The sequence below is a fragment of the Dipteris shenzhenensis genome, chromosome 9, assembly GCF_047967505.1.
Source record: "Dipteris shenzhenensis isolate YYH24624 ecotype China chromosome 9, Dip_SZ_1.0, whole genome shotgun sequence".
NCBI classification, from domain to species: Eukaryota; Viridiplantae; Streptophyta; class Polypodiopsida; order Gleicheniales; family Dipteridaceae; genus Dipteris; species Dipteris shenzhenensis.
Window position 1 is genome coordinate 8,621,020 of NC_141604.1, and position 10,939 is coordinate 8,631,958.

At 43.2% G+C, this 10,939-nt stretch overlaps 1 protein-coding gene across 1 annotated transcript; it reads right to left on the bottom strand.

The window, feature by feature from the left end:
- Window positions 1–6,235: 6,235 nt before the first annotated feature.
- Window positions 6,236–9,710, bottom strand: LOC147898151 (putative receptor-like protein kinase At1g49730). The gene is made up of 8 exons (XM_087379492.1): window positions 9,337–9,710; window positions 8,821–9,189; window positions 8,392–8,650; window positions 8,231–8,283; window positions 7,999–8,069; window positions 7,780–7,869; window positions 7,546–7,630; window positions 6,236–7,420 (listed from the first exon to the last, which is right to left on the bottom strand). The coding sequence occupies exons 2-8, from the start codon at window positions 9,182–9,184 to the stop codon at window positions 6,903–6,905; spliced, it is 1,440 nt and encodes a 479-aa protein (XP_087235618.1). The 5' UTR covers window positions 9,185–9,189; window positions 9,337–9,710; the 3' UTR covers window positions 6,236–6,902.
- Between the last annotated feature and the right edge of the window lie 1,229 nt (window positions 9,711–10,939).

Here is a 10,939-nt window from a genome sequence, read left to right on the forward strand (position 1 = left end):
ACGGAGGGCAGTGCAATAGAATGCAAAAACATGATTGTAAAGTTTTGGTCTCTCCAGTACATGTAAAGGATGGAGAGCTGCCTGATCTCCAACAATGGATGGCATTATGGGCCACGCGTGTCAGTCAATGGGGGGCGTGTTCATGTCGCAAAAAGTCAATGCTTGCTTTGTTCCTACAGTTAATCTATCTGAGAATAAGCATTCAAGAATAAGAGCAAGTCATGGGTCAAGAAAATATGGTTCTCTATATACAGCATGCATGACGGATCACGCAATGAGTGCCTTGCAAAGTGCCCATTATCATGCGTTTATGTTAGGCAAGCACTTGGGAACTAGACCAGATCTGGATGTAATGAGGCAACACATATCAAAGGGTGGCTCTAGTAAAGCGCAGAGAAATAAACTTGTGGAATTGATAGAGGCCACTATTGTGGAGGCTGACTTAAGTTCTTCTTATATGAAGCGACCACCCCTAATAGTACGTAGAAAGAGAGGTTTGGGATTACCAGTTGAGGAAAGTGAGCTTGATAGTCATCGACGAGAGTATGTATCAGTCACAATGAATAGAGTTCTTGGTCAAAAAAGGAAGTCTTACATTGGGACCCATTCAAGTCAACTAATAAGAAGCAACTGTAAAGAGGAGGATGCGCATGATGCCATCTAGGCAGTACAAAGAACTGAACTACATAGTGCAATCACATGCTTTGGGTACTTGGCAGATGCACATGGGAGGTCTGGAGCACTGATTAATACACTTGGTAGAGGGTCTGCACAAGGGGTTCTTGTACCCTGCTTCAAGGGAAAACGACAACATCCAAAAGGGATCACGGAGCAGTTCATCTAGTTTTGCAACACCACGGTTACCCACACATGGAGTGTGGATCATTCTATCAAGATGTGTGCCTAGTAATTATCTAGGAGTGTGGAAGATTGCACGGGGCACCTCTCTAACTACAAAGGAGATATCATTTGGTCAAAGAAGGGTTTACCTTGGATGATGTTTTCGAGGATACTAGAGTTTGACAAGGTAGTGCAATTAGTCATGCATGACCTCCTCGTCTTGTGAGGGAAAGATTGTGAGATTTGAGTAATGAATTCAAAGAGATGATAGAGAAGGCAATGAAGGAGAGTGGTGACATTGTGAAGGGGGATATTATAATACCTAGTGAGTTGCATGTGTTTCATATATGAACTGCAGGTTTAGTGCTCAAACGCCTCACCTACTCTATCACTCTGGCATAATTTTCACACTGTGCATGTCTTGACTTTACACAACGTTATGCGCAGAAGAGTGCATGCATGCCCTGTAATCACAAATACTTTGTATTCATTTCCGTTCTTGGACTGAGTGGAACAGTCCATCAATTCATGCATCAAGCTACTCTCACAAAAGTGGAACTTTTCCAAGCCTTGAGTGCTGGAAGAAACCTTGTAGATTATGATAATGTCCGAATTGGAGGTGTCAAATAGTGGAGAAGTCTTAAGTAAGCGGCATGCTTTTTTTCAATCTTATGTAGAGAGGAGTGGAAGTACTCTATTGTATCATCTTGCTTGTGTCTATGAAGAGAAGACATAAGTTGTATGCTAGCAGAAGGTCTATCAGGTCTAAAAAAGAAGCATGGATATGACCTTGAACAATGTATCCCAACCCCTAATAGTAGCCTCACACATATTAAATATCATTTGGGTAGACTTGATCCATCAAATCAAAATGTAATACTAGAATCTAATGACTCTAAACAACATTGACAAGCATAGGATAACATATTCTATGCCTTGTTCCAAACAAATGGTGTTCCACTATCAAACATTAAAGAAATATGTTGCATAGTGCTATACTTGAACCAAAGTTTGGATTCTACTATATCTTTATTGAGTGGAGGTGACCGCTTAGAACTTTGGTGAGTTTTCAACATTCTTAGGTCATATTTGGGCAAAGATCATCCATGTAATGGTGCTAATTCACCCAATTTTAGAGTTTATCAAGCGATATTGAGCGGAGGTGACATTCCAACAAAAAATCCAAACAAAGTGAGAAAGTCCAAAAAATGTTGAATAGTATGTTCAATGCTTCCTCTTGCACTGCAAGCTTAACTATAACATCTATTTATTATGAAAATAATTTATTCAATGCATTATCTTCGGGAATTTAGTTTATTGTTTTCACGTTTGCATTAATGTTTCATTCATGATCTTCATTTTTAGTACAAAATAGCATGAAAATAAGGTTATTATGTTGGTAGCCTCAAAAATTCACTAGTGCATAGGATAAATAAACCAGAAGTGGCAATTGCCATGATATCCATAGTAATTGCTATGATACCAGTGGTCCATTGATTATAGCTGGCAGTAATAGTCTATATATCATGGGTATTATGATAAATCTTGATGGCATTATGCAGTTTACCAGTAGTAATATTTACTATTTTGCTATAAATAGCTCATGAGAGCTGTGAGTGTTCTTTATTTGGCAAGATGGTAGTGCATAACTCTTACTCCTAGTGTCGTGGGGTGGGTAAGGTGGACCAAAATTGAGTTATGAGAGGAAAGGGTGAGGGAGAGAGTGCTCATAAGTGGCCTATTGGTCCAATATCTATCATATTGTGTAAGGGTTTACCACACCTACAAGCTAATGAATACAAAGGAGATTATGTGAGGTTATGAGATTTTAAAGAGGTAATTTTGCCCAATTCTTATGATTTAAATCCTTGGACAACTTGCCCTTACATTCATGTGGTGTGCCAATTGTATCTGAAGAGTTTGATTGATGTGTATCTATGCTTTTGGGATTTTGGTTTGAAGAGGCATAAGTGTGGAGATGAGACCTAGACACATAGGTAATGGAGGCATAATGATAAAGCAACCTTTAAATAAGAGGAAAGCTATTACAAATGTAGCGGGAAAAAGAATAGGCCCCACTCATTCATACTGTGCATGATGTGGTTGATGAGCATGAAGAGAGTTTTTACTTCTAATGCAAGTCAAAATTAATCTCCACAACCACAAGAGAACAAACATCCTCCCAACATTATGCTCATGAGTGGAGTGGGGATTTCCATGGCACAGAGGTTGGATTGGTGTAAGGCTAAGGTCTTTGGCAGATTCCACAAGTGGCAAGATAAAAAGATTTCTCTCCTAGGTTGACTAACAATATTGAATTCAGCACATCATTCAGCCATGTCTTGGTTCTTCCCTTCTCTCAGCATGGATTTTCTCAGTTCGAGCGATTGGCAGCTCAATTTCTTTGGCAGGAATAATGGCACACTTGTGGAGGAATTGAGCTTGAAGTACTAAAGGCAAAGTGTGATGGCCTTGAAGTATTGAAGGAATTGGCCAAGTATTGAAGGCAAAGTGTGATGGCCTTTTAAACTTCACTCTTCTCAACCTTGGGCAATTGTTTATAGATGGTGACTGGAACAAGCAGATGTTGTGGACTTTTTTGGACATCATCTTTCCTAGCAAGAGGTGGTTCTTTCGCCCTTCACGTGGACATCCGACAATTTGATCTGGTTTGTCTTCTTTTACCTATCTGGTGTAGGTCGGGGTCTCTGATGTTGAATGGCGAACCAATCCCCACTTAAATGGTGATCGTTTGTTGGGGCTTAACATGTGGGTCAATCGTTGGCCATTTCAAAATGGTATTGCACCTGTGCAGATCAAGCCTTGACTGTCACGTCGAATTCACAATAAGGGTTTAACTACTTGGCAGTCTATTTGGGACTCCTATCTCTCACAATTCCTATCCTTGCTAGACATAGTAGCTCATTTTCATATCTCCTGCTGAACAATGCTTTGTTTCTTCATCTCTGGAGAGACTTTGGGATTATTGGCGGACAAGTTCCACTCTTTATGGTCTCAGAAACTTTCTAGTTGGTCTATTTCCATAGGTAAAGGTCTCTCCAAGCTTTCACAGGAAAATTTCCCTCTTCTTCTTCCTGTTGATATCTCGTCGGAAGTGTGGAAAGCTTGGATGTGATTTGCTCCTCACGACTCTACTTTCATCTAGTCTTACCGACTCCAGCACGATGTTTGAATTTCATTCTATGGCATGTCATGGTGTGCAAATTGCTTTCTAAGGATCGCATGTGCAAATGGAAGGAATTTACTCTCTTTTGCCCCTTTTGCAAATTTCGTTATGAAAGTCATTATCACTTGTTTTGGGAATGCTTGCTCTCCAAGTCTGTCTGGCGAACTATGCAATCCTGGTTAGATTGGGCTTTTATTCATATTCAGATTCGCTCGCTTACTTGGAGATAAGGGTCAGTTGACAGAAACACAGCACGAGATTTGGCAAGTGGTTCGGGCTACTGTCCTTCAAGGTGTTTGGAAGACCAAGAATAATTGCATTTTTTGAAAAGTACCACTACTTAGGGATTTTATGCTTAGGCTGTTTACACACCTCCAAAGGATGCCAAAAGTGTGGGCACCCAAAAACATTCATGGGCAAGCTAGAATGGGCACCCCCCATTACACACCGACCCCCCATTGTGAGATCATAAACAATGAGTGCCCAGAGATGGGCACCCCTTCTACACACTGCCCAAGTACAAACCCCTTTTGTAAAAAGGGAGGCTCGGATGGTTGTGGAGGTGAGGGACCTAAATCGTGATGGTGATTGGCTAAATCCAACCCTGCCCATCGGTGGGCAACAAAGCTTAGCTACCTAAGGAAGGCCTTTCTCCGAGCATGATGTGGACTCCACTTTGGATTAAAAGGTCTACACTTGGACACTGTATGTATAAAGAGATGCCCGCCTAAACATTAAGTCGTGGCTTACAGTTGGTCCAAACAACTGCCCAACCTTAGAGACCGTTTGGTGTGTAAACAATCTTAGCTTGCAGAACGAGTGTCTAGATGTCTTTTTCTTCTTTGGAAAAGTATCTAAATCTTTGCTCATAACAACAAAGCCACTACGCCATGCGTTGTAAAGAGTTCCTCTTATAACTTTTTCTCTTTTAGCCTACCCTCTCTGAGTAGCCTTAGGGAAGTTTCAAATTAGGCATTTTCAAAAATTTTAAAAGTGCATTTTTCCTATTGGATAATATGTTTAGCTTCTCTTCATTTACTCCAATATGGACTTGAATGCAAACTTTGAAGTGGTTCTCTCTCCCTCTCTCCCTCTCTCTCTCTCTAACTCTTATAGTCTCTTTTCACACATGTCCAATGAATTATTTTTTGCTTGCTTTTTTTTATCTTAGACACTAGGCCTTTTGAATGATTAAATATCATTCACCTTGTTATAATTCAATTTCTTTACTACCAAAAAAATAAACACAATGCATTGAAATCATTAGGCTCTCTTAGACTATTTAAAAAGTTTGAACTAGCACCACATAGTCTTGCCAAGGTCACTAGTCTTTAACCTATTAACTGCATACACTAGGAAAAAAAAGAGAGGACACATGGTAGCTCAAAGAAGAAGAGCTTACCATGTGTCACAAAGAAGCTCTTGGATGGAGGCTTGGAGAGGAAAGGTGGAAAGACAAAGAGGCAACTTTGAGAGGAAGGAGACAAAAGGTCAATGAAATGGAAGGGATGGAAGTGAAAGGAGGAGATGAAAGGTCAATAGAATGAAAGGAGGAAATATAAGGTCTCAAAGCCATGGGTTAAGATTAAGCCAACATTTCAAATGCCAATCCAAGTATGCAAGGTGACTTGATTAGCAATTTAAGAATGCATGTGACAAAAAAAGCCCCTCCCTCCCTTACTCCCTCCCTCTCTCTCTCTATGTATGGGGTTGTGTGTATGTCTGTTCGCAAAGAGAGGAGAGGACAAAAGGGCAATTGCTATATGCATATGAATTTATGTGTGTTCATGTACATTTGTGTCACATATGTGCACACATGCTCACGTGTATATACACTATGAGAGAGCTCCCCTAATCATTGAATTGTGTTTGTTGAGTATATAACAAACAACAAATTCAAAAGGATATAATAAATCCCCCTAGGGCTCTCCTAATAAATTGAATTGCATTTGTTGAGTAAATTGAGTTATATGAAACTTGAATTTTTGTTTATTGCCATTTTAAGATCTCACCTTAAGACATACCGTCATAGACGGGTGATGCAACTCACTCTAAGAAGCTAGATTTACTTAAGCTCACTGCAGCTAAGGTTAGCTATTTGAATTTCTATGTCACAATAGAGAAGACAACATGTTTAGTCTGCCAAAAGGACAATCAAACATATCATCAACACGCGTGCTTTCTACAAGTTTTCGTGCTTTCTACAAGTTTTCTGAATTCAAAGTTCAAATTTCAAAAACAAAATCTTTTAGTCGTACCGGCCATTTGAAAAACAGCATCATCACTGCAGTCTGGGAGGTCAGCTGGTTACTGTCATCGCCAGTCAAGTTATACAAAACTGCGGGAACTTACTATCACTCCTTTAAATGGCGACCTTCACCCAAAGTAGAACTTTCCGCCTTTTTCACTAAATTCACGCCGAGCTAAAGCAGGACATACCCTCTGGATTTGGGATACGAGTTTTGTTGAACTGCCCTCGTGATATTTCCCGCTTTGAAGAATGTCACAGGTCAGTAGAGGAGGTGCAGGCGATATAGTAACAGCACATATGATTTCATTTGGTGCGCACCCAACGGTGAACGGAAATTTCTCAGCGCCCACTCATGCGGCTGGAGTGGAACGGAATCACTTGGTGGGATGGGTTGCTTCTGGACTACTGCATCTGTGGATGGAACCTTTCATCTCCGGTGCTGTTGCAATTAATCACTCCGAGCCGAATGCCGATTTGCTTCTTACCTTGGCATACAGTCGTAACGACAGTTGTGAAACGACCAGATCAAGAACCGGATAAGCTACCTAGTTGCGACTTGCAGAGCACCATGTTGGTCAGCTATGATCCTGAAGACAACGCCTCAGATCCCAAACAAATTTGTCTCTACGGCCGATCTGAAGCCGACGTTACCGACGTGGTGTCGAATCGGTAAGCTTTGGTGCTGTAAGTGGTGGACGAGAACGTGGAGCTAAATCCTGACGTCTCACCTGCGTTGGACACAGCCGCATTCTGCTTAAATGTTCTCCCCTCACCACCCTTACTGTTTCCTTCGGGCGCTCCTTGCAATCCATCTGCACCTCCTTTGTCGAGTTTTTCATACAAGAAGCTCAGAACTTGCCGAATCGTTGGTCTTAGCTTTCCTTCCTTCTGTGTACACATCTTTACAAGAGTAGCCAGGCTACGCAACTCTTCTACGTCGTAATTTGCTTCCAAGTCTGGATCCACCATCAGAGGAATTTTGGAATCTGCTACAAGATATGGCTGAGCCCATGAGACAAGGTTTCTGTTGTCTTGCACTGCCCCTCTGGCAGTGATCAGTTCCAGAAGAAGAACACCATAACTGTATATATCACTCTTTACGGTTAACTGTCGAGTCGTCACGTACTCAGGATCCAGGTAACCTGTTATCGTTAAAGATGCAAATGAGTAAGAAGGGAGAAGCATAGAATTGCCCACATTACTAGTTCTGTAACTTCTGTACTCTTCTTCCTTAATGCTATCTGGTGAGGTTTAGTTGAGCTATCACCTGGTGTCCCACGAACATCGGTACTGATTTGCTCGTAAGTCGACGTTGCAGTTGGTGTAGCGTGGGCAAGTCCAAAGTCGGCGACCTGACAAGAATTTTCCATAAATAAGAAAAACACGGCTTCACGCTCAATGAAGAGCAGGAATGCACAACGAATACACCCCCACAAATCTATACGCACGAGATTATATTTTGCTAATGACTGAGGAGATGCATAAAGGGGCATCAACGAACCTTGGCCACGAAGTGCTGGTCCAACAAGATGTTGCTCGACTTAATGTCTCGGTGGCACAGAGCTGGTTCACAGAAGAAATGCAGATATTCCTTCAAACGAAACGATCAGAACAACCTAGTTAGAAAGGAAGGACCGTCGCCTTACATAAGCCCCAAGCAGGCTAAAAAGCGGTCACATTTAGATGTGAATGCAGCTAGCTGGGTATGGCCAATCCTCACCAGAGCGGCAGCCACGTCTATAGCTATTTGTATCCTTGTCTTCCAATCCAAAGGCGCTCTACTGTGAGCGGCTGCAATTTTCAGCGTAAACATTTTTAATAATGAAAGCATAAACAGGCTGCTCTAGCGCACCGAAATCTCTAATTCCGAGCAGAGCACTGGAACAAAAGAGTCAGGTACATGACTGTTGATTAAAAGTACAGTGGGACAAGATGCTTGCTAGTATTTCTACCTTGCAAATGCTCTTTCAGACTACCATTCTCCATATATTCATAAACCAGAAACCTGAAACACCGAGAAAGGCAAAAAATCTGTATGATAGTGAAATCAGAGCGAACTTTCATAATAATTCTGGAAGAGATTATATCTTGCAAAAACACTCAATAAGAGCACCTTTCGGTTTTAGTGATGCAGAAACCCCTCAGGGTGACAAGATGACGGTGATGCAAGCGCCCAAGGAACTCCATCTCCTTGCAAAATTCCTTTTCCCGCTGTCTCGAGACTCTGTACATTCTTTTCACAGCCGCAGCGTAGCTATCCTCAAATCGTGCCTTGTAAACCGTTCCGAAACCTCCCTTTCCAATTATCGTGCTGAAATTATCTGTAGCCTTCTGGATTTCCGAATAGTTGAAGCGCCTAAACGTAGTGGAATCTGCGGAAGGAAGAAAAGGCACAGAGGAAATTGCTGAACCCTGATTTTAAAGCTGGTGTGTTGATGCGCATACGGCTTCTTTTTTAAAACAAAAATCCGCGAGAGCTCCGCCATAGCTAACGATCACCAAACAAATACATTGACGTGGAGGCCGGATACAGCTGCTTTACCTCTTAACCATTTTCTCAAGGGATTCTTGGGGCTTTGAAGAATATCCTTGCTCCATGCTGGCAGTCCAGAGCTTTCATTAGTGGGCTTCTCCAGCTGTTTCTTTTGCCTTTTAATGAGAAACACAAGTAACCAGAGAAGAAGCAAGGCAGTCACGGTAACAAGAACACCGAGTACTGCAATCAGAGTCAGGTGGGACGATGGACCCGAGCTTACGGCGTCCGCGGTTTTGCTCTGAATTGGGGGAGGCAAAAGTGGATTAGGCGGCAGGGCGGGCAAGGTGATAGATGGGTTGGATGGAATGGCCGGGAGTGTAACAGATGGTTGAGATGGAATAGGAGGTAATGGAGCAGGCGCTCTCCCCATTGAGACTGCAAGACAACACAGAAAGTGATTCACTAGCTCTACTGCAAGCCTCAGCAGTTGCAATGCTGAAAAGACCCAGCGTTCCAGTTTAGCGTGTTATGTAAAGTTTGAAAAACATCCGCAATGCAGAACGGGTGAACATGTAGAAATACCTCAGGATTTGAGCAGAAGGAGCTAATGTTGGGGATCCGGTGTTCAGAAAGGGCAGGGCATCTGCTGCGGCATCAAGTTGTGCTGTCGGACATGATCCGGGTGCCCGTGGCTCTCGATCAAACTTTCAGAAGAGTGGCGATGACGATTCTCGATGATTCCATTTTTCTATCTAAGATAGAGAGCAGAGCATCTGTTTCCAAGAGTCCGATAAGATGGCGAGCAGAGCAGCCGGTTGGGCATCAGTGTATGTGGTTGCCGTCGCTGTGGAGCTGCCTGCATCTAAAACGAAATGTACGATAGATCTTCAAGATGAAGAAGGTACAGAGAAGCTTTGAGCAGCATCCAACACGAAGCTTGCGGGGAATGTGGTAGGAGGTGGGCAAAAAGCTAGAAGGTGCGAGAGGCAACGAGAAGCTGGCAAGGAGAGGACGATGCAGGGTGGACATTGAATGCCGGGGGGGGGGGGGAGCTGGCGAAAGATGGACGGGAAAGGAGTAAAGGGAGTGAAGCCAAAGGAAGCTACTGCGGCAGCAGGCAGAGTAAGAAGATGATAGGAGGAAGACGAGGGGTGAGGAAGATGAAAGGCAAGGTAAAACAGAGAGCTGTAGTGCTGAGCTCTGGCTATGGGGGTTGGCGAAGCTTCAACTAGGCTTCAAGTGGTCTGTCCAGTGTGAATGGTTATGGTGGTGACCTCTGGCTATGGCGATTGACGAAGCTTCAAGCGATCTGCGACAGTTTGTGCAGAGCTCTAGCTATGGCGATTGATGAAGCTCGAAGGCTTCAAGCGATTTCTGAGACTGTGACTGTGTGTATCTAAGAATCGGAGAATGTATCTAATAGGGAGGAGGTCGTCTTCGTCTTCTTCAAAGGTTCAAATTTCGAACGCTAGATTCTCGAGATACGTGCATGGAAATTTTACTCGGGATACTTGCATGGCATTCTTTCACCCATCTGCGGACGTGTCCCGCTCGTCAAGCGTTCCACGTCGGACTTTCTTACACACGTTCCTACCACTTGGCCTTTTGTCAGAGCCCGCACGCGCGGGCCCCCACGTCTCGCCAAGTCTCCCGTGGGAGCCACATATGTCGCTCTCATCCTCGACAATGACAGCCGCCTCTGCAGTTCGAGTAACGTTTTCCCTGCCCACGAAAACTCCTTGACTGTCCACATGCTCCAAATTTCCCACCCGCTCCCATTCTCGGGAAAAAAAAAACTTCAACAAATACCATAAAATAAACGACGTCCGGTCCCATCCGCTCTTAGAGCCTCTTTAACAAAAGCATTTCGTACCCACCATCCCCTAAATATTGCCAGACCAAACTTACGCAGGAGTCCCTCCAGGCTCCACGCTCCATAGGAGTCCAAATAATATATTTATATGTCTCACGTCACCACAACTTTACTTCATCCTAAGTAGTAAGAGCACATTCCCAATTTCCTACAGAGGGCATCCTCTAGAGTCTACCATGAATTGGGTCTCCCTATATATTCACTTTAGCTTTAAGAAGTTGAATGGCTTCCATTAACATTTACAAAATTGGGAGCAGCTGGCGAATGCCCCACCACCTCAGCTCGCCTGTTTGACTCCCTTGGGATACCCCC

Coding starts and splice junctions, on each gene's coding strand:
- LOC147898151 (XM_087379492.1), bottom strand. CDS start 9,184: ATGGGGAGAGCGCCTGCTCCATTACCTCCTATTCCATCTCAACCATCT. Junction 8,651..8,820: donor CTTGAGAAAATGGTTAAGAG/GTAAAGCAGCTG, acceptor TTCCTTCCGCAG/ATTCCACTACGTTTAGGCGC. Junction 7,421..7,545: donor CGATGTTCGTGGGACACCAG/GTGATAGCTCAA, acceptor TAACGATAACAG/GTTACCTGGATCCTGAGTAC.